Genomic DNA, 23,857 nt, shown 5'->3' with positions numbered 1-23,857 from the left:
GGGTGTTAAGTTGCTTTTTACAAGAGGAAAAGTCAGCCTGCATTTATTTTTCAATGCAGTTATTAAAACATTTTTTGGTATTCCCCATCAATGAAAATTTTCAGTATGTACAAAATGGTGAATTATAGAACAGTGCTTAGTTTCTGTGGGTTTTAGTAAAATATTTATAAACCAACTGCAATATTTATACATCAGGATGGCAAACTTAACATCAAGACTGCAAATTTAATCCTTTCCATTGTGTCTTGTCCTCAGTGCCATGCTTGTAACATTGATAGAAGGTGGACACTAGGCAAACAGTAGTGAAAGAAAAAAAAGTCCATTCTTTAATGAAGAATTCAGGTACATTAGACATTTGTTTTTTTATGGTCAAGAGTTTCCTCTTATTGTTCATTGTTATCTGTTGGCAAAATAAAAGTGCCTTAAGTTAAAAGTTTGTTTTGAGATCCATTTAAAAAAAAATCAGTATCAATTCATAATGCATTTATTTATAAGTCCTTTTTTTTTGCATGTCTATTATAAATTTAATATTGTAAATGTATTCAAATTCATTTACATGCCTATGGCTGCCTTTGATTAAACTTCTTCCAAAAACTAAATTCTGTCCAGATGTTGACTTTGTTCAGGCAGTTTTATGTTCTGTTAGATTACTTGAATGTAAGTTGTTGAATAATCGCTTCCAAGTGAATTCTTTGCTGTGCATTTGTATATCCCAGAATCCGAGGTTTGCGGATTCTGAATGACTAGGGTACCTTGTGGGTGAAAAGGCCGAATTCTACGTGTCCTCCCTTTGTTTGCCGCTGAGAACAGGGAGTGGTCAGGCATCTCCCATGTGATTTCTGGCTTGGGGATTCCCAGGGCCTTACAGTGGAGCTGAATGGCCACACCTGTCCTCGTGAGGACGCTCCTGGGTAGGCGATTTGTAATCCGGGGAGGGTAGGCTACAACCATTACTGGAACAGTAATCAGTGCGTGACCAATACTATTTTGAGCCTTACAGATGTAGTTTCCTCTGTCATAAGCTGTTGCTTCTTTGATGACTAAGGTGCCATTTTTATGCAATATGTATTTTCCATTAATTTGAGGCCTATCTATTATGTAACCACTTGGCAAAGTCCATTTGATATGTGGCTTAGGGCTTCCAAGAGAGACGCAGTGCAGCAATACAGTGTCTCCACTGAAACTGTAAACTGTCCCTGGTTCATAAGTTAGAATCACTGGCTTTCGGCCAATTTCTAATACAATTAATTTCTCAATGTAACCAACTTTATTTCTTGCCCCACACCGGTATTTTCCTGCATCATCCCGTGTTGTTTTATAAATGATAAAAGAACCGTTACTTGCTATTAGATACTGAGAACTGTGTGGTCCACTGGGAAACTGTGTGCCATTTGGTAAAATCCAGATTATTTCAGGTGGTGGGTTCCCATCAACAGAGCAATTCAGTGCTGTGGACTTTCCAAGCTGGGCAACTATTTTTTCATTAAATGGATTTCTGAACGTCGGCCTTCTCAGCATTTCCACCACCTCTAACTGTATCACTAGCACACTCTCTCCTCCTTCATTCCGAGCCACGCAGATGAAATCAGCGGAGTCTGAAAGCCTCACATTCCTGATTTCCAGGGTTCCATTTTTGTGGACGGTGATTCTGCTCCCATAGTATGGAGCCGTGAGGAAAATATTCTCGGGCATGATCCACATGATTTGAGGAGACGGTGTCCCTTCTGCTCTGCAGTCAAAGTGTCTTTTGGAATGTCTCACAGCTGTGGCTTTAATGACAGTTTTGTTTGCATACAGACCATTGATTAATGGAGGCTTAGAGACAACATCCAGCTTGTATGCTTTGGTGTCATCCCCGCTGGGATTCCGGGCCACACATACATACTCCCCAGAATCGAGCAGTCTCACTTCATTGATGGACAAAGACCCATTGTTATGGAATGTATACCTGTCCTTAGAGAATGAAATCATGTCATTGGAAGGCAGCAGCCAAAATATTTTTGGCTTGGGTTCTCCAACAACCTCACAGTCAAGGACAGCTGTGTCTCCTGCTGTGATTCTCGTGTTGGTCTTGTAACTCTGCTGGATCCGCGGGGCGGCTGTTAGGACTGTTAGGTGGACTTGCATTTCATCCTTCCCTAGGGTGTTCTGGGCATAGCAGGTGTAATTTCCTTCCTCTGCCATCCCAACTTTGTTGAAGTATAAGGTTCCGTTGTGGAAGAGGGTGAGCCTTCTGGTTCTGTGGCCACTGTCATCGGCCTGCATGGCGCTGTTTATCATCGTCCCATCAGGCAAACTCCAGGATATCTCGGGCACTGGTGAGCCAGAAGCCTTGCAATCGACCTGAAAGTCTTTCCCGTGAAACACTTGCTTTTTAAAGTGGTGCTTGTGGTCAATTTTGGCCGGTTTCCATCTTAGGCTTACGTGCATCAGGGTCAGGTCGTCACCCATTTTGTTTCTTGCCACACACAAGTAGTCCCCGCCGTCTTTTTCTGTTACTGACCCAACAAACAAGGATCCATTTGGGTAGACATGGATTCGGCTGCCCATTCTGAGGAAAGAAGAGACTGACTGAGGTGTGCAGCTATTAGCAAGGGTAAGAGAGTTATATTAATTGACACAGGACTAAACGTTGCAGTGAAATTAAAATTAGTACTGACTTCTTTACTGTCTTTTAAGCTTTTCTGAAAGATGAAATTAACTGAACAAATAAATTGTGTGCAAACAAGTAGTATTTCTTAGATGGACTTCAAACGCACCTCCTTTGCATTTCAGTTTAAAAAGTTTTTAATGATGACGAGAATGTTAGAAATAGCGGTTTCCTAGACCCATGACTGTCCTGACCACTTTACATAGCAGATGACCATTCTGTGGTATATGTCAGCAAAGAACAACTCACATACAAATCTACTTGCTCAGAAAAGATACCAGATTGTCCCTTTTAAAGAGTATTAGAAGCACAAGCTGGAATCAAGATTGCCGGGAGAAATACCGATAACCTCAGATATGGAGATGACACCACCCTTATGGCAGAAAGTGAAGAGGAACTGAAAAGCCTCTTGATGAAAGTGAAAGAGGAGAGTGAAGAAGTTGGCTTAAAGCTCAACATTCAGAAAACGAAGATCATGGCGTCTGGTCCCATCACTTCATGGGAAGTAGATGGGGAAACAGTGGAAACAGTGTCAGACTTTATATTTCTGGGCTCCAAAATCACTGCAGATGGTGATTGCAGCCATGAAATTAAAAGACACTTATTCCTTGGAAGGAAAGCTATGACCAACCTAGATGGCATATTCAAAAGCAGAGACATTACTTTGCCAACAAAGGTCCGTCTAATCAAGGCTATGGTTTTTCCAGTGGTCATGTATGGATGTGAGAGTTGGACTGTGAAGAAAGCCGAGCGCCGAAGAATTGATGCTTTTGAACTGTGATGTTGGAGAAGACTCTTGAGAGTCCCTTGGACCGCAAGGAGATCCAACCAGTCCATTCTAAAGGAGATCAGTCCTGGATGTTCATTGGAAGGACTGATGCTAAAGCTGAAATTCCAATACTTTGGCTACCTTATGCGAAGAACTGACTCAGCGGAAAAGACTCTGCTGCTGGGAGGGATTGGGGGCAGGAGGAGAAGGGCTGACAGACTCGATGGACATGAGTTTGAGTGAACTCCGAGAGTTGGTGATGGACAGGGAGGCCTGGCGTGCTGCGATTCATGGGGTTGCAAAGAGTTGGACACGACTGAGCAGCTGAACTGAATCAGTTATTTGGTTAGAAAGTAAATTTTACTTTTTTTATAAAAAAAGTAAATGCCAAGGTAAAATTCCTTAGAAGCATACTAAAGCTTTGTCTGTCTCTGCAGGCAACTGTACAATGACTTGGTCTCTGCCTTATGTTGAACTGCATAAACATCACTTTTCTCTGAAGCGCTGCACGGCCCGCTCTTATCACACAGAACCACCAGATGGCAGAATTTCCTTGATAAAACTAAATAGTTTTTCAGAAAGACCAGTGGAAGCTGAGTAACTGCTAACAACGCAATCAAAAACACCTATAGGTGAAAACATTCATTACATGTGTTTCTCCTAATTTTTTGGCAACATGAGCTAAGAAGGTGAGTGAAAAAGTGTGTATGACCTTTCATAGTATAACTGCTAAACAAGTCCAACAGCCTCAAGTCATTTTTTATCTTCCAGCAAAAAACCTTAGTTAGGAAGAGTATTGTAGGACAACTTATAGCTGCTGATAGCCTTTTTTTTCTTCTCTCAAGCCTGGAAATAATTCATCTGGCATGTAAAGCAAAGGAAAGTCATCATTATGGATGCACTTAAAAGTGGAAACTACAAGGGTCTTAGCTTTTATTTTTTAATCTTTAGGTGGTTCCTCACCATACAGCTGAAAAAAAAAAAAGTACTTAGAGGTAGTTACTTACCCTTTTCAACATGTTACATCGCTACCTGCTGTCATTCTTCCCTAATGCTAAGAACAGTGTTTCTCAAACTTGGGTGCACATTAAAAGTATTTGCATAAAGTAGTGCTGATGCCTGGTTCCCACCTCTAGAATTTGTGACTTATAGTGTGGACTGTGACCTTGGACTCAGTTTTCCGAATGACTCTCAAGTGCAGCAGCGTCTGAGAACCACTGCTGTGAATCTTTATCCTCAATACAGTTCCCTCATCACCTACATCAGAGTTACACGGGGGTCTCATTTAAGATGCATATTTACTGGTTTTCACTGTTCAGAGATTCTGATCCAGTAGATCTGGCCACGGATTGGGTAACCCAGTGTTTAACAAGCTTCCCAGGTGACTGTGAACAATTAAGTTTGCAGACCAGTCTCAAATTTGAGTGTGCACCTGGACGGCTTTTAAGAACACAGATTGCATGTTTTGATAGAGAATCAGGTTCAAGTTCTCAGGTGATGCTAGTGCTATTAGTAGGTGGACAAGCCTTTGAAAACCAGTGACTTAAAATGAACTTCCCTGACCTTTAAATCTGATACTTCTGGAAGTTGTTTTATATATATAAGAGAATTGTGTTTCCTTTTATAAGCTGATGTTTTTAAGAGAAAACTGACTTTGGAAAGTGGAAGTTTTCCTTGAGTAAAAGAAAGGGAATTCTTTTATGAAGATTAATGGACAATGAAGCATTTGCAATCTTTTTAAAGCAGTGTTTCTTGGACCTTATTGTGCATGTGATTCAGCTGGAGATATATATATATTTTTAAAGAAGCCTGGGAGAATTTATTTGTCCAAGTAAACGACACGCTTCAGTGATCACATGCTGATTTAATGAAAATACTTTTAATTAGTTATATGATATTTTTGTATCTTTTTAATAGAACAGATATATTACCATCCTAACTATATTTTTTTCCCCAGACTTTTAACTTTTTATTTTGTTTTGGGGTATAGCCAATTAACAGTGGTAGTTTCAGACTGAGTGAAGGGACTCAGCCATACATATATATGTATTCATTCTCCACCTGGGGATATTTTTAAAGTGCAAATTCTGATTCTGCCCATCTGGGGTGGGGCCTGATGTTTTGTTGTAACAAACTCCTTGAGAAGCAAAAATCTGAAGCAGAGGAAACAGAATTCTGTCTGAAACATAGGTCAGGTAAGTCCTATTGAAATTCGTGGAGGTAGACCTATAGTGCTCTGAGACAGTTTAAAAAAAATTCAGAAAAGGCTTGCTTTCTTCAGCTGACAACTAGGCTTTTAAAAAGTAAAAGGTTTTGCTTATTTCGGTCATGGTTGAGTAGACTCGTGTGAGTGTAGCTATGATGAAAATTTTCATTTTTAGAATCTAAAATTCAGACTTCTAGAACCAAGAAATGGGAATAGCAAGGACTCTATTTAACAGCAGAAGTGCCCTTTTTATTTCTGGTGATATCTTAAGCACCTAACTAAAGAGTATTCTTGTCTCGTTGAATGGGTTACTTGCAGAATAATCACTAAAAGTGTCCAGTTAGCAGACAAGCTGTGTAGTTTTTTATAAAAGAATGCTGGTACCTCTGGTGGGCCTTTGATAGCATCTGTGATCTTATACCGTCTATTGGCTTTTCCACATTGTGAACAATCTTTCCTTGTTCCAAAAGTCTTTCTCAAAGTGAAATACCAACAGCCTACCTGATTTCTTTGCTATTAAACTCTGGAGGATTTGTTGGACTGTTTAGGTCAAGATTTATTCTGAGAATGCTAATGTGTTTTAGACATTCCTTTGGATTAACTTTTTAAGACATTCCCTTACATTTTTTCATACCTCTTCCATTCTTAAAAACCTACTTAATGTCTAGTAAATATTTTGGGCGTTCTCTTTACAGCCTAAAATTTGAACTTCATTTGTAATTCCCATCACAGGTGTGATGTCTTCTATTCCTGCATTGGTTTCTTCATGGATAGTGAAACTGTGTTAACGATTACACAGAATAATGAGCAGTTTCTAGGTAAATGAGAAGCACCCCCATGTACTGCAGGGTGATTAATAAATAGACATGCTGATACAATTAAATATAAAAACTGGTAAACTGTTGAATATATTTGATGCCACAAGTGGGTATATGTACAGTAGATGACAAGCATAAACGTGTCTTGTGAAGTTTACATTTCATAACTCAGCATTTTTAAATTTTAAATCTAAATTTCAATTTAAAATTTAGTTTTTTTGAGATTTGAACAACATAAGTTTAATTTGATGAACATATTATAAAACTCTGTACTCCACGCTTATCAAAGGTATCTCTGCAATGATTAATTATAGATATGGTCTATATTCTTGTTGTGTTAAATATCCCTAAAGTTTAGCCAGTACCCATTCCTGAGTCATGCAAAGTTATCACTTGTTTTCCAAGAACATTATCTTGGGCCTGGTTTACAGGAACCCGATAATGACTGACAGAGGCATGTGAAGAGTTTTTCTTGTCCCTTCAAGATTCTTATTAGCATCAGCTCAAACTCATAACCATGACTCCTTCAGCTGAAAATAAGCTTGAATTAGTTCCTTAGAAACTACTGGTGCTGTTTATACTTGGGATGAGTGTAAAATTTAGGTAATTTTGATGACTTATTTGAAAAGCTTGAAAATTAACATTTATCTTGGCATTAAAGATCACAAGTAAAATTCCTTAACTATATCCATTACCAACTCATACTTCGAGACTAGAAAAAAATTATCTATTTTACACATAAAATGTGAAAGTGAAGTCGATCAGTCGTGTCTGACTCTGCAACCCCATGGACTGTAGCCTATCAGGCTCCTCTGTCCATGGGATTTTCCAGGCAAGAGTGCTAGACTGGATTGCTGTTTCCTTCTCCAGGTGATCTTCGACCCAGGAATCAAACCCGGGTCTCCCGCATTGTAGGCAGACGCTTTACATATAACTTTACACACATAATTTTACACATATAATTTTACTTGCACGGGTAGTTTCTATTAATAAACATTAAATGGAAATGTTCAGCCCATCTTTTCTGTCATATTATGAAAAATCATTGCATGAAGTCATGCAAATAGCAAAAATCAATAATCTAGTAAGTTCTTATTTTTTCCAAGAGATTTAATTGCCACAGAAAACAGAGAAAAATTAATATGCCTGAATCAGAACATATTAGAGAAAGTCTGTATGTGTATATGTGTTGTCTGACACCATCAGAGTGATGGAGGTCCTGAATACATTTCACTTTGTGAAGCCTTAACTTCATAAAGTGCTTTGCACTTTTAGGGTCGAGTAAAGGAAGTGCAGATTGCACTAAAATTGAAAATGCTTTACTAGGAGACTCTAAAGAGTAAACTAATGAAGTGCGTCTCTCCAGACCTTGTTTGCATTACAAAATTCCCTCTTATTTTTTGATAGAAAGATTATAAATACATTTACACAGTTACTATTTTAAAAAACCTGTCACAAGTATGGAAGAAAATGAGAGGTTTTTTTTAAAATCTTTTTTTAACTATATAAACTCAACAAGAAATTGGCCCTTAGAATACAGCATGTAAGAAAGTTTCTTTTTACATAATCTATATTTTACATATATCTATATACATGTCAAAAGGATTAGGTCTCTTTAGAGCAAGTTATTTTTATGAGCAGAGTCTCCCTAACATTGCTGCAAGCCTCGCTCTACCACTTTCTCCATTTCAGAAGTTGTAAAGCTAAACAGACGAAGATAATCTCAACTGAAAGGTATGGTTTACCTGTGCCACTGGTCGACGACAGCCTTGGATGGTAGCCTCCAGGTGATTTTCGGTTTTGGCTCCCCAGTGGCTGAGCAGTTCAGCAGTAGTTTGTCCCCCAGATTCACCTCAGTCCATTTCTGGGATGCAGATTCTATCCTGGGGATGGTCTCTTGTTCTTCCACTGTGATGATTACCACCCTTCTCTCTGAGCCAGTGGAGCTGGTAGCAATGCATTCGTAAGTGCCCCTGTCTGAAGAGGCTACATTTCTTATAAACAGAGTTCCATTTGAAAATAAGAACTTAGAGTTGACAAATTGTAATGGTTTCACTTCAGTGCCATCTGAGAGGACCCAGTGAACACTGGGCTGAGGATTGCCTTTTGCAGTACAGGGCAGTTTCAAACTTTCACCCCACGTCCCTGCAATAACTTGCCTCTTTTGCTCTAGAATAACAGGTGGGGCCGCGATGACTTGTATTTTAACCAGCAGTGCATCCTGGCCCACTGAGTTGCTGGCCACACATTTATAAAAGCCTCGGTCATAAATGCTGAGATTGTGGATGACCAGTGTTCCGTCAGATGTCACTAGGGCCTGTCTCTTCCCCTCAGATGATTCAGAGATCACCGTCTGGTTTGCAAGAATCCAGGAAATTGTAGGGCTGGGCCTCCCATCAGCTCTGCACTTCAACTTGACTGTGCTTCCAGAATGGACTGTGATTTCCTTAGTATGTCTCTCCATGATCCGGGGGGGATAGGAAACCACGGACAAGGTGACATGAAGGTGGTCTGTGCCGAATGGATTGGATGCCGAGCACAGGTACTGTCCACGGTCCTGAATGTCCACTCTCTGTATGGACAGGGTGCCATTGGAGAGCACCTGGAACCTGCTATTCAGTTTCCTCTTAGATAAATCAAGTCCTGATAAGAAAGAAATTTATAGTCATAGGTCATCAAAGTTTAGATGGAAAACAAATTGCTCATGTGGAAGTCACAAAAGGAGGGCTATCTTTTTGTTAGGCTCCTGGGAACAAATATATTTAAAATTAAGATCCTTAGTCTTCAGATTGCTAAAATTATTTCTGGATTAAAAAAAAAAAAAACACCCTAGTTTTCATGTAAAAGCCAGATGGTTCAACACAATGACTTTTGTTTTTAGACCTGCTTTAAAAGCATTTTTTTTAAAAATGGTCTTAACATACGTTTTAAAACTTTCTAATGAGCAAAAAGTCATGCATATATCAAATGAGGATATTAATAGTTTGTGTGTCTTGGAGAAATTTCATGCTGATGTTGACTCTTTGAATATGTAACTCTGAAATGTCACACAGTATTTTGTTTGTTTTGTTACTAAAGACTAAGTATAAAGAAACCGTTTCAAATACCTGACGAGACTCTGGTCCAGTGGATAGTGGGCACGGGATTTCCAGCAGCCTCACAAGGAAGAAAGGCATCTGAGTTAGCTGGAACAGTAAAACTTGCTGCTTTTCCTCCGATTATTCTGGGCCTTTCAAATACATCCCTAGATAAAGCATCAAAGGGGAGGAATTCGGAAGTTGTTATTTTTTGAACTGCTGTTTTATCAAAGCCACTTTTCTTTGCATTCTTCTGTATATCCCAGTTTGAAGCATGAGTGGTGACCTCTGGCAGGCCTGGAGTGGGCAGTACACTCACTACTACTGGCTTTTGGCCTTTTTCAGCAATTTCTGGGTGTGACTTGTGCCAAAAGTGGTTTTCTGACCAGGGAGAGTGAGTATGCTTAGAATCCTGTGGTTTAACTGTTATTAGTGCTGGCATAGGAGTAGAAGGTAACAGATTAGAGTAGGTAAAGTGAATGGTTCCAACTGCAAATTTGTCATTTGGGTGAGTTTGGGGAGATGCTACTGCCAGTTGCTGTGGAGTAGCTTTGTGCTTTGGGGATTCATGTGCCTCAACCATTGTACTTGTCATCATCCTGAAAGTGGGCATGGCCATATTGTCAGTAACCTCACTTTGATTACTCAAGGGAGGGGAGGTGGGAATTGGCATTGGAGTGGCACTGGAGCTTAGGAAGGTTGGCATGGTTGAGTGTCTGATTGTGTTCCTAGTAGGGGTACTCTGTAGTTTGCTGGACAAAGTGGTTTCAGAAGCAGTTCTATTCTTCAAAGCCTGAGTACCCTCCTGGGATGGTTGTCCAAGTACAGCTGTCAGATGAAAGGCTCCTGGATGAAGACCAACTGTGCTTGAAATTTCTTTTGTGTTCTCTAGAGGAGAATGAGTGAAAGCAGACACACTGGGCTTGGTTGAAGTTTCAGCTGCTGTTGGAACAGGAGATGTCACAGTGGTGGATGTAATGAAGCCAGAAGTCTGGGTGGGAGAGGTATTTGGGTCCCTCATCGTCTTCTGAGGCTCCTTTTTCCTTTGTACTATTCGTGCCCTGGGTCTGTCTATCTGGGCTTTGTTGATAATGATAGATGCAGGGGCAGTAGGGGTGGTCGTCAGCATGTCTGTTTGCATTGATAGGGAATTTGCACTTGATTCTTTGCTGGAGCTACTAGGAGGCGTAGGGTAAATGGGTAGGGAGGGCAGCTCCTTCATTGTTGGGAGACTTACAAGGCTGTGTGTGTTACTGAGGTGAGTTGTGGCTGCTGTTATGGATGGGATTTTCATTACACTAGCTGAGAGTGTTTTGAAATGGAAGGGAGAAACTTTATCTGTGGGCAAAGCAGGAGATATTTTAGGAAGCACTGTGTCTGTGCTGCTTTGTGAACCAAATTTATGCTGATTCTTTAGCTTTTCTCTTTGGATGTGGTTATTTACAAAGATCTGATGCCAGGGGATTTTCCTTCTTGAAAATCTGCTAATAGCTAGAGTGGTAGGCACAGGTGACTTGATGGTGGGACCTGGCAGTGGGGATACAATCACAGAGTATCTGGTGGTTTCACTGGCTTTAGACCCACTTGGGTAACTAGTATTTGTTGCATGAGTCGTAACTGCAGTAGCTGAAGTCACTTGGGCACTTTCAGCACTGAAGTATCTTATCATAGGGGTGGTCTTCTCAGCATCTGCATTCGGTTTGTTCTCAAGCAGTAATGATGAGTTGTGAACTAGAGTTGTAGGTTCTTCTACTGTGACGCTGGCAATTTCAGTTTTGGGGAGGGTGATGGGGGATAAGCTTGGAGAAGACAATGCTGCCTCATCAGTGGTGAGCCTTTCTCTGGGAGAACAGGATGGGCACACTGCACTGAGCTCGGGGGCTGGAAATGCAGTGGTGCTTTCTTCTGAAGAGCCTCTGAGTGTGGGCCTTACAACGCTGAATCTGTGCTGTCGGAGAACTGGTGTCCTATATGGGCTGATAATTCGCCCCCGGCTCCAAACTTTTCGCCATCTTCCAAAGTGCCTGGACAGCGGACTGTTCATTGTACTCTTTCTAGGAATGTGTAACTGAGAAGGAGCAGCAGTGTGTGGGCCTGAACGGAGCTTAGTGGGGCTAGGTTTGTGAGTACTTTGAGAAGGAGAGTGATGGCTCCTGGGTTCACCAACTCCTGTTACAGATCTCTGATAACTATTTGTGGCTTTTACTGACCCTAAAAATATACCAGCTTTGCCCACAGCATTACTCAGCGTTTGGATATGGGTATCTTTGATCGCAGTAGCCCCCACTGTTACTGGGGATGCAGTTTGCAAGGGCTCTTTTTTACTCTCCATGTTGTCAGCATCCTGAAACAGAGTTGCTTCAGTTAGTAGAGGAAACACATTAGGTAAATTTGGGTTGGTTGTGTCTTCCATTTTGCTTGATGCGGTTGGGTTTATATTCTTTGGCGTGACTTGAGTTTTAATAGTAGCAGATGGTCTGAAATCTCTTGGTTTTTCAGGTGATAGGGTCTGTGGACTCACAATTGGGGAGACTGGGGTGCCATCAGTTTTACTTGTCACGGGGCTGTCAGGTGATTTTCTGGAATCTGCAGTCACTGTCCTTGTCAGAACATCTGCAGCTTTAGTTGTTGGGACCGTAAGTTGCTCATCTGGAGGGAGCATGCCTGATGAGTCTGCTTCCTCACCAGGTATATCCAGGAGTTGGGTGACTGGTGGAGGCGGCTTTCCTGTGGTATTTTCTTGCTTTTCTGGCATAACATTCTTTTTAGCTTTCTCCAAAAGCGCTGCCCAGTGCCGTGGGTCAATTCTCCGGGCAGAGGGAGGGAATTGCCTCCTGTGCTCCCTGTAACGCCAGCTGGTTGACTCTCCACGCCTTTGGGATATTAATACCCGCTGTTGGGGATTCTTACTTGGGCTCAAGACGTGTGTTCCAGCCTCAGCCCCCACGGGAGGAGACGTGGGGAGATGTGTAGCTGGTGGACCCTGAAGCTGACCCATGGAACTGGGCTCATCAAACCCTGATCCATCTGTTTCTGCATGATGCTCTGCTGACTTTTGCCCTTTTATTTTGACTAAGACTTGGTTAACTAAAATATCGACCCCTGCTGGGTTGGCTGCTACACAGTGATAGTGACCCTGGTCTTTTTGAGCGACCTGTAATAGTCTTAATGTGCCATTGTTAAGAATTTGCTTATCTCTTGAGGACTGTTGAAGCACAGTGTTTCCTGGGAGAACCCAGCTAACAGAGGCATCTGGGATACCGGTAGAATGGCAAGGAAGGTCAAGTGTTTCACCAACAGAAGCTATATGACGAGCTCCATTTTCCCGGTAGGCTTCTACACTGGGCTCTACCACGGTAATCCTGTATGTGAGGATATCTGCATCATCGTAGTTAGTGCTTATGCAGTGGTATAGGCCAGTGTCAGAACTATCAGCCATCTGGAGTCCCAGTTTTCCACTTTTGCCTATCAGGATTCGTCCGTCCTCACTCACATAAGGGGCTCTCACTTTACTTCCATCAGCTAGAAGCCACTCCAGATGTGGGGGAGGCTCTCCTTGGCCAGGGCAGTCTAGGTCAACGGTCCCACCGACCAAAACAGTGCGTTCCAGCTTAGTACTGTTATCTTTGGAAATCATGGTCCATCTGTGTGTCTCTGGCTTTATCTCTGACCTTGGTAAAGTGACTTGGACATCACTGGAGTACTGGATCTGCAGTGTACTGAGGGTGGTGGCAGTTCTGTTTAGTTGCAAGGAAATTCGGTGTTGCATTAACCACGGGGGATCTGCTCTGAGACCAGCCTCAATGTTGGTAAAGATGTCTTCAGGCTTCAGTACCACCTGTTTATATTTGTAGCAGAGTTGTGGGGTTTCAGTGAACAAGTGACTCCTTTCTAGGATCAGAGGAGAGTCACTGTACAAAGCCAGAACCTGCCACACTGGCTGAATGTGGCTGTAATCTATGTTACACACCAGGAATGTTGAAAACGAAGCATTTAGCATGATGTAGTCATTTTCTGCAGTGAACGCAATGGATGAGGTCGTTGCTGGCTTTTGGATACTGCAGATCATGTTAGCTTCATTTCCAGTCTGGTCTGTTATATTCAAAGTCAGAGAGCCGAAGGGAGCCATGAACTCATGGGGAGAGATCGACACAGAACCACTGTCTTCCAGAACAGTCAAGTTCTTCAGCTTCAGAGAGGGGTCAATGGTGGGTTTGGCACACAGGAAAGCTGCAGCTGGGACCATAACTAAGGGCTTGCCTTTAGAGGTCCTGGGGTTCATGCAAAGCGGACACTGCTGAGGACTGGAGGGACTTCTGTCCTTTTTGCATTTTATGATATCTAGAAAAAAATGACAATTATTGCCCATTGTGGCTTCTTCATGAATTAACATTTAAACATTTTGAATAAGTAGCTTTTGCTAGAACTTGAAACAATTTGGAAATTTTAGTGTTTCCTTTTTTTTTTTTTTTTGGTCTTTGGATTGATTTCTGAAAATGTTATTGTCTATATACCCTGCCACAATATTACATCCATAGGCACAAGAATTTTGTTTCTCATGCTCATAGCTATATTTTCCATGCCTAAAAAGCACTTGGGGTACATATTTGGTACTCAGTATTAATTGAGTAGTTCCCTTACCTGGCAAAACAAAATGATATGTTTATCACTTTTTATTAGCTTATTTAGTTCTGTTTCCCCATTTAATGTTTTAAGACTCAGAGAATTTCAGTGTCCTTTAAATGATAACTTGTTTGATAAGTTACCATTTATACATTCTTGGATATCATTAAAAACCCAAGTTTCTGTCCATTACTAAAAAGAATGATGAATGAATTACAAGGTACCTTGGCCTGGTCTAGCTTGGTCCCAATAGGAATGGAGAGAACAAGATGGATGCTGGAAATAATGAAGCCGGTAGAACCAATCAAGAAAGAGGTGAGGATGTGGCTGAACAGAGGGTTATTAAGAAGAGTGCAGAAAGACACAGTATGACTTTGGCACCTGAGGTAGACTCAGTTGAGGAGGATCAGGTTTAATGTGGAGAGAGGAAAGCTGTGCCCAAGCAATGGGGCAGCCCATGAAAGGTCTGACATATATACTATATATAGGTATGTACAAAAGCTTTTTGTTTCCGCTCATTTTATTTAGTATGCATAGAGTGTTAGATTTCTAATTTACCTGAAAACTTTGATATAGTTCCATGTATTTTGGCATCTAGTATTACTGCACTCGCCGTCAGACACGCCCTCGTCACTCTGGAACGCTTGGGCCACGTTGGCACAAGCGTTCGAGAATGACGAGGGCGTGTCTGACGGCGAGGGCGACAGGGTCACCCTCTTCAGCTCGGCCACTCAGCTGTCACCCAGCGGGCAGGGCGATGCCGAGACTCTGACTGTGATGCTGCAGGAGCAGCTGGACGCCATCAACAAAGAGATCCGGTTGATCGAAGAAGAGAAGGAGAACACGGAGCAGCGGGCCGAGGAGACTGAGAGCAGGGAGGGCAGGGGGAGCTTAGGCAGCCTCCGTCGTTTTAAATCAGTGAGCTCCCTCAACCTGCATCCCGCCTGCTCAGTTGCCGGCTCCTGTCCGCCCCTGCCCAAGCCCAGAAGGAGGGGGCACCTCCCGGCACGGGAGGGAGACCGGCTGGGCATCATGACTCGGTTACAGGAGAAGGCAATGGCAACGCACTCCAGTACTCTTGCCGGGGAAATCCCATGGACGGAGGAACTGGATGGCTGCAGTCCATGGAGTCGCACAGAGTCGGACACGACTGAAGTGACTTATCAGTAGCAGTAGCATTACTGCTAAAAGTCTATAAAATTTACTAGTGATTTAAAAAAAAAAAATTGAGTGAGGCTTGAGGCTTTAATCCAACTCTGAGAATATAAAGAAATACTATGTTGTAAAAAAAAAAATACAAAACAGAAAATTAACCAGTGATATAGTATTATTTAAAGTACAGATTTTGTTCAAATTTCACAAAATTTTATGCTAGTGACCATTATTTGTTTTCATATCTTATTCAAGATTCCACATTGTATTTAATTGAGCAGCTTCAGTTGCATGCAACAAATTCTGGTAAGTTCTCTTTTCATTTTTATTCTAATTTTCCTTGTCATGGCATCTTAGATACACCTATCATTTAAAAGTGGACATTTAATTTCCAGATACATGGGATTTTTGTGTAAAGTCTCTTTAATATTAGTCTCATTTTGATATTAATTTGTCATTCTTCTCTGCAAAAAAAATAAAAATACTACTCTGGTGAGCCTATTTTAAATGGCTGGTCACAGCAATACTTGATAAGAGATACGGGTTTTACCTTATACAAAATACAGCTAGGCCCTTCCATCCTGTTCCATATCATGCATTTAGACACAGCATGTAAAAGAAGCACTGTACTTCTTAGAAGATCTCATTTGACAAAGTGACTGCACAGGGTCAAATCACCTTCCTGTAATTGTGCAGTTCCTCAAAGGCCTGAGACAAATCTCTCTGATCACTGACTCCAAACTCTTCAGTGAGACAGGCACTGTCATATATATCTGGCTCCTCAGCATTCTTCAGCAAATTGTAAAGTGCCAGCTTACCCAGAGGAGGTAGTTGGCAAGCCTGTCAAAGAGGCTTTTATCAACCACCTACTTACCAACCAGCTGTGACCTTTTACTACTTCCCAGTAGCCTGGGCTCAAACCCTGCTATAGCAAAAAAAAAAAAAAAAAAAAGCAGACTGATGGTTTAATTAAACCTCATCATAGAATTATACTCACAGCCCTGGACATCAAGTATTTTAGCTCAGTTGCAAATCTGATCACATTATTTCCATTCTCTCCATCACCCTAGATTCCATTCACACAGAAACACCTTCCAGTCCTCAACTCTGCCATACCCTGTCACGCTCTTAGCATACGCTGTCCTTCTACTTGCAATACACTGGCTGTCTGATAGGCTGTCTTCCATTACTGCCTGACTACTTACCTTCTTCGTCAACAAGCTGGAAGAGCACTCCTTCTCAGTGGGCTCCCAGCTTTATGTTCTCCCGGTACCTTCCACTTCCCCTATCCTAGCCCTCATCACCCACTAGTAGAAAGAACTGTCTAGTCTGTTTGTCTCCAGCCCTGGCAAATGGATGGAAAGATTAGAGAAAGGGAGGAAAGGCAGTCTAATTCTAAGACCACATTTCTTTCACATTTTAGCTTGCAAATTGAGATGTGTCTTACAGTTGGTTGTCTTACAGCAGTGACTGACCAGCTGGCAGTCTTGTTATAGCTACCACTGCTGGCACACACACCAATACTGCCATAGCTGTTTATATATTTTGTTTTCTCTTCAACTGAGTTACATGCACTGTTGGTATTATATAAAAATTACACTGTGCTTGCCATTAAAATAAGTTATGCATATAGAAAGGCTTGGGAACAATAAAAGGACATAAATTTAATATTTGTGATAAAGCTGTCAGAGAAAAGGCCACAAATCCATATTTCCTAGAAAAACAACACCTAGAACTTTGTGAAGCCCAGGAGTGGAAGATAGCCGTAAACAGATGAAGCTGTGTTATATTTGACTACTGACCACATACATACAAAAGGATCAAATAAGACATTTGAAGGTATGAGAAACTATCAGTCTCTTGAAGTAGATGAAAAAAAATATCAAAGCAGAAGCTGATGTGACTGGAGAGGATGAAGAGAAAAGGGAACCCTCCTACACTGTTGTAGATGATGTACCCAGTACGTGGAACACTATCTAGGTTCCTTACACACAACAAAAGAGTTAACATATGATTCTGCAAATCATACTCCTGGACATATATCCAGAGTAAACTTGAATTCAAAAAGATCATGTGCCCCGGTGTTCATAGCAGCACTTCTTACACTGGCCAAGACATGTCCATTGACAAATGAATGGAAAAAATTAATGTGGTGTATATACAATGGAATGTTATGTAGCCATAAAAAGAATGGAATAATGTTATTTGCAACAACAGGGATGGACCAGAGATTACCATACTAAGTGAAGTAAGACAGCAAAAGACAAAACCCATGCCAGTCTATGCTAGCCCATGCCAGGGAACCTGGGCTACTTATTGCCCTCTTCATGAGACTTACCCTGTTTATATGTACAAAGCAGTTTCTCCATCACAAATACATTACAGAAAAAGGACTAGACTTTGAGTTTCTGCTTTTCTACTTTCTAGCCCTGTTAGCTGGGTGACAATGAAAATCACGATAATCACGTTTGTTGAATGCTTATGTTATGTCATCTATTTTGCTAAGCACTTTATATGTATTATTTTAATTACTTGTTTCAATTATTGGTATCCCTATGTTGCAGGTGAGAAAACTGATCTATAAGAATCTAAATGACTAGCCCAAGATACCCAACTTTTCTAGCCTCAATTTCTTCATCTCTAAATTGAGGATTAAGTAGAAAGCAACAGGCACCATGTCCAACACAAACTGAATATATGTTACCTTCCTGCTCCCTCCCTATTATTCCTTCCTTTTCTTTCGGTATGTTTTTCAAGGCAGAAGTGACTTACTGATTCTGCCTCCTATAGAACTAAGTTTTCAGTATAAACATTTTGCTGTTTTTCATCCATGCCTCATTGTCTTTCTATGGGTTGAGCATATTTACCTACAAGATTGCAAACTCGTGGAGCGCAAAGGTGGTATCTTTTGGCCTAAAGCAGTTCACTTTTTGACTAATTATATTGACTAAGTGTATATACACATACATATATATATATATGTGTGTGTTTCTATATATTTCACCACAGCAACTGCAGATTTTTTCCACTTTTCTCAGACTTCCAACCTTGACCCCTTCCTAGCACCCTCCTTAGTTACCTCTCCTACAACTTAACAAAGAAGGAAAAGGCATCAGGTAAGAACTTGCTTACGCTCTCCACTAGACCCATGAACTCACTTGCCTCTGTACCCATCTAGTCCTTTTCTCTCCTGTCTCCTAAGGAAAACCCCTCCACCCACCTAAAGGCTGGGTCTGTTGCCATCCAGCCTTTTCAGGGGACTGGCTCAGTTGATGATCTGCTCTTTCTGCAATGTTGCTGCCTTCTCCCTCTCAAAACTCTCTCCTTAGCTTTAATGTGCTCATGTCTGTTTGATGCTCAGAGAGTCCTGAGTGATGGCATATTTCCATCTGGCAGTCACCGTTCTTCCCTCACTTCAAGCCAGGTCTCTCCAGGATCAACTGTAGCCCTGCCTCCCCAACCCCTGCATAACAATCCAGCTCTCATTGCTCTTTCCAATCAGCCACCGCTTAGATGTCAAAACTAATGGGCTCCTTTCAGTCATTCCCTACGGACTGAATTAATTGAAATAGTGCAATTAGTTGTTAACCCATTTTCTCCAGGAGTGAAAGCTCCACAGTCACTTTTGCATCCCTGTGTTCTCTCTGACTTCTTGTAGCTATTTGTTGACTGAATGCATCTTGTCTATTACTTTGCTGTCAAAGCACGTTTTACATTCTGATTGCTTATCTGTATCCCACCAGATGTGTCATTAGAGCAGACACAGAGCTCTTGGCAGTTGCTTTGCTGAGCACAAGGCCTTGAATAAAACTCAAAAAAATATGTATTGACCAAATGACTGAAAGGAAAATAAGAAGAGGGAAGGGTTTCTATGTCTTGTGGTAAGTAGGGAAGAGTAACACATGATACATTTCTTAGCTCCCAATCTTGCTAAAAGCCAGAAGTGATTATTGACCTGAATTAAAGATTATTAATTGATGAATTAAGACAGTTCATTCTCACTGAATTATTGAGATTCCATTTTCTTTCAACATCTCCATGCAGATTTCGTCTATTGAATTATAACAAAGAAATAGTCTAGGTACCTGGCTTCTCCCGTAACCAGTCAGACAGCCATTTCAGTTGACAGTCGCAGATCCAAGGATTCCCATGAAGATAAAGGCTTTCCAGATCAGACATGTAGGTGACCATCTCTTGAGGGATGGAGCTCAGAAAGTTATCAGACAAGTATAGGTACTTAATGAAAGATGTTTTAAATATCCGGAGGTAGCGCAGGGAGACAAATGTATCCGGATGAAGCTTAGTGAGGTGGTTCCCTTCCAAGTGCACCAGTCGGAGAGAGGTGAGTCCATAAAAAACCTCTGGGTTTATAAACTCAATGTTGTTGTGGTCCATATGCAACCGTGTCAAGCTCCTGAGGCCATAAAAAGTGTCCTTCTGAAGTTTTCGAACTTTGTTATAGCTCATTTTTAAGACCTAAGAATACAAAGAACACGCTTATTTTGTCAAAGGAATTACCGCAAAAAGGACAAGCATATTCATAATAAAACATACACTGAGATTATCCAGTCATTGTGTGGATCCTAATTCGACAAACTAGCTGCAAATTAAATATCGGAATATCAGGGAAATTAGAACACTCATGAATAGTTTGTGATATTGATGAATTAATGCTATAATTTTAAGGTAAAACAATATTTTACACCTATTTTTAAAAGACTCAAATTTTGATATATATATATATAGAAGTACTTACAGATGAAACATGATATCTCAGGTTTATTTCAAAACAATGCAATGAAGTAAGAAAGTAGTGGGGTGGAAGTACAGGTGAAACAATTTCCCCCCTCCTCCTAGACCTAGAAAACCACTGATTTACTTTGTTTCTCTGGATTTGCCAATTCTCAATATTTAAAATAATGGGTGATACAATATGTGGTCTTCTGTGTCTGCCTTTTTCCAACTAGCCTTATTTTCAAGACTTACCACTAGTTTAGTGTATAAGTCAGTTATTCATTCTTACTATTGAGTAGTCCACTTTATACATGTAACTTGTTTATCCATTTATGAGTTGATAGACATTTGGGTTTTTTTTTTTTGTTTTTGTTTTTGTTTTTTTAAGTTTTTAGCTATTAAGAGTAATGTGATTTTAATTGAAGTTAAAATAATTTTTCAGTATTTCAGTCGCACTTGGGTATTCTCCAATTCCTTCTCCAGCTACCAGCTGAACATACTCTTTTTCCCAAAAAGAAAAAAAAATGCTAGTAAAAACGATGATTTACCATATTTTCCTGATTTGACCTAATCTGTCATCTCTGTTGAGAATGCTTTTCTGGAATGTTAAGTTTCCTAATAAAGAAAATTTGGTGACATGGAACAACTTTGCCCCAAATATTACCAAACTCAATGTTCATCAATATCTATTGGAAACTTGGTCAAGAAAAACATGTGTGAATTCCATGAAGAAACTCCATCTAATCTGCTGAAGATATATCTTCCAAATAAAGCCTGATTAAACCAAGTCAACATAATCACTTATCTAGACTTAAACCTATGGCTTTACACAGCCTTGATGTGGTGTGAGAAGACTCACTGTGCACTGGCAATTTATCTTTTTTAAGGGTAGAACTGACAGTTTGCTTTACTGTCATCTATGAGGACCTTTGGGAGACATCTTTTTCTAATTTAAAATCAGGTATGGTTGTACTTCTGAACAGTAGTTTTACTTTTTATTAAAAAATTAATAGACATCATAAATTGAATTAACTTCTCTAAAGTGTCAGGTCCTACTTACAGCAGACATACCAATCTTTATGCCTGATGTTTCCTGCATTACCTTTGTTCTTGTTCCTAAGAGTTCTTCCTACTTTTCACTTTCTTGCCTACTGGAGTAGTAATTCTTAAAATATTTGATACATTCTTAGAAGTCCTCATAACTTAAAAAAAAAAATTTTAATAAAGCAATGCAAAAGTAAAGTGAAACTTACAAAATATATTGCTTTTACAACCAAACAGTATGGAGGTTCCTTAAGAAACCAGGAATAAAACTACCATATGCCCCAGCAATCCCAGTGGTGGGCATATACCCTGAGAAAACCATAATTCAAAAGGACACATATAACCCAATGTTCATTTCAACACTATTTACAATAGCCAGGAGGTCCATCAACAGATGAATGGACAAAGAAGATGTGGTACATAAATACAATGGTATATTACTCAGCCATCAAAAGGAATGAAATTGTCAGTTGTAATGACGTATGAACCTAGAGTCTGTCATACAGAATGAAGTCAGAAAGAGAAACACAAATACCATATATTAACACATATATACGGAATCTAGAAAAATGGTACGGATGAATCTATTTGCAGGGCAGGAGCTTGTGGATGCAGCAGGGGAAGGAGAGGGTGGAGAAACAGTAGCTGACATATATACACTACCATGTGTAAAACATAGCTTTGGGAAGCTGCGGAATGGCTCAGTGATGCTCTGTGATGACCTAGAGGGCTGGGATGGGTGGCAGTGGGAGGGAGACTGAAGAGGGAGTGTATATATATATATATATATATATATATATATACACATATACACATATATATGGCAACCCACTCCAGTGTTCTTGCCTGGAGAATCCCAGGGACAGGGGAGCCTGGTGGGCTGCCGTCTTTGGGGTCGCACAGAGTCAGACACGACTGAAGCGACTTAGCAGCAGCAGCAGGAACAGGTAGGTTTTGGAGGCACATCTCACCTCATTAACTTGCCCCTTCCCAACATCAGTCTCACCTGCAAGGCTTGCAAATCTGAGAAGGTCTTAGCAGGGATTGTGTGAATGCCATTGCTGTGTAGCATTAGTAACTCCAACTTGTTCAGGCCAGAAAAATCTGCTTCTGTTAATCTAACCAAGCTGTTGTACCTGAAATAAAAACATAAGTCTGTCAACTAAAGTACAAATGTCAAAGCAAAACCCAACAAATGCACACACACAACTGAATTTCACTCCCCACCTCTCAAACACACACCCCACTAAAGATTCCCTGTGCTCTAAGGAGATAACCCAATGCTTGAAATACTGGAATTCATCAGATGCCATGGAAGGTCAGCCCCTTCACCCAGCCCTTGCATTGTCAGTTAAAATTATTCTACTCACATTCCTGGAACATGCTACATCCCTTCTCATTTTCAAACCTTTGTATGTTATGTTGTATCTTCACGTTGGAATGCCCTTAACTCCAGCCTTCTCTATTTGTGAACACTGTTAAGACCCAGCCCATTCCCTAATGACATTGCCCCTCGTTCTCCCAGGTGGAATTCATCATTATGAAACAATGGTTAAGAAGTCTGGGCTCTGAAGTCAAGTGTTTTAGATATGATTATGAACTCAGGTACCTGGCTCCTGGGAGTAGGGCCAATCCTGGGTTAAAAAAAAAAACCAATAACCTTTCTTTGCCTCAGTTTCCTTGTCTATAAAATGCAAATAATAGAACCTACTTGAAACAGGTTTTGAGGATTAAATGAATGCATTCATGAAGAGTGCTTAGCCCAATGCCAGGACACAAGTAATGTTAGCTGTTATCAGTAGTGATTATTCCCAAGACACTTAGTATGCTGTATTACAATTCTTAGTAAGTTGTACTGATTATACATCTGTCTTTTCACTTTAACTGGTTTCTACACATGAATAATGTATCCTTCATCATTATATCCCTGGTACTGTCCTTGTGTTTGGTCCACAGTCGGTGCTCACTAATGTCAAAAGATGTTAAGTCTGCCTTTTTGTTCATTCACACACATTTTTTCACCAGCCTTTAAAATACAGTCACTTTTTAGCAGATTTAATTATTTATGCATTTTTAAAGTATTTTAAATAAGTCAGTTTGTGTGGGAAAAAAAATCCAAAGGCCTTAAAAAAAATATCTAGTTAACTTTTCATATATATTATAGGAGGACATTTACCTCATGGATATTATCATAACTCTAAATCTTAGCAAGAGCTATATTGTTACTCAGCCAGAATAAAGATAGAGCCAGAATGAAGCTTTTCTATAATCATGGGGGTCTCAGCCTACCATGAATGACTTTGGGTTCTAGAAAAACTTTCCCTTAGTAAAAGCTTACAGGGAAAATTTTTCTTATTGCCCCAGAAAGCTTAAGATCCTCATGCACTCATTTCGGAAGGAAAGTATTATTAACAGAATTGTGGTTAATCTACCAAAGTCGCAACTGTTTTGGGGATATCACTAGTGTACTCAATCCCTCCTTGAGAATGAAGCAAGACAAGCACCCTCACTCACCCTAAATTGATACGTTCCACGTTGGGTGGGATGCTCTCTGGGATGGAGGTGAGGTACCGAAACGTGCAGTGCACCTCTGTAGGCACGTAACAGGCACAGCGGCGAGGACAGGCCCTGCCCCCAGGGAGGGCTATCAGGCAGAATGCAGTGAAGGAGAGCAATAAGCTGGTGTTTCCCCTGCCTTTCGGCTTCATCCTGAAAAAAAAAACATCATACCTCAGTTATAAATATGGTTTGAGCAGAGTTCCAGTAGACCACACACAGTAATGG

General features: G+C 40.7%; 1 protein-coding gene across 1 annotated transcript; it reads right to left on the bottom strand.

The window, feature by feature from the left end:
• Positions 1–642: 642 nt before the first annotated feature.
• On the bottom strand, positions 643–23,781 carry IGSF10 (immunoglobulin superfamily member 10). Its single transcript, XM_052648903.1, has 6 exons — positions 23,588–23,781; positions 22,080–22,209; positions 19,381–19,771; positions 9,551–13,861; positions 8,189–9,086; positions 643–2,551 (listed from the first exon to the last, which is right to left on the bottom strand). Exons 1-6 carry the CDS (start codon positions 23,779–23,781, stop codon positions 643–645), a joined length of 7,833 nt encoding a protein of 2,610 aa, XP_052504863.1.
• Positions 23,782–23,857: the final 76 nt, after the last annotated feature.

This window comes from Budorcas taxicolor, chromosome 1 (genome assembly GCF_023091745.1).
Source record: "Budorcas taxicolor isolate Tak-1 chromosome 1, Takin1.1, whole genome shotgun sequence".
In the NCBI taxonomy this organism is placed as follows: Eukaryota; Metazoa; Chordata; class Mammalia; order Artiodactyla; family Bovidae; genus Budorcas; species Budorcas taxicolor.
This window is presented reverse-complemented; position numbering and strand designations above follow the sequence as displayed.

Excerpts from the sequence above, each read along its gene's own strand:
- IGSF10 (XM_052648903.1), bottom strand. The coding sequence starts at position 23,781 with ATGAAGCCGAAAGGCAGGGGAAACACCAGCTTATTGCTCTCCTTCACT. Across the intron at positions 22,210-23,587 it reads GTGGAACGTATCAATTTAGG|GTACAACAGCTTGGTTAGAT; the intron begins GTGAGTGAGGGT and ends TTTTTATTTCAG. Across the intron at positions 2,552-8,188 it reads GTCGTCGACCAGTGGCACAG|AATGGGCAGCCGAATCCATG; the intron begins GTAAACCATACC and ends TTCTTTCCTCAG.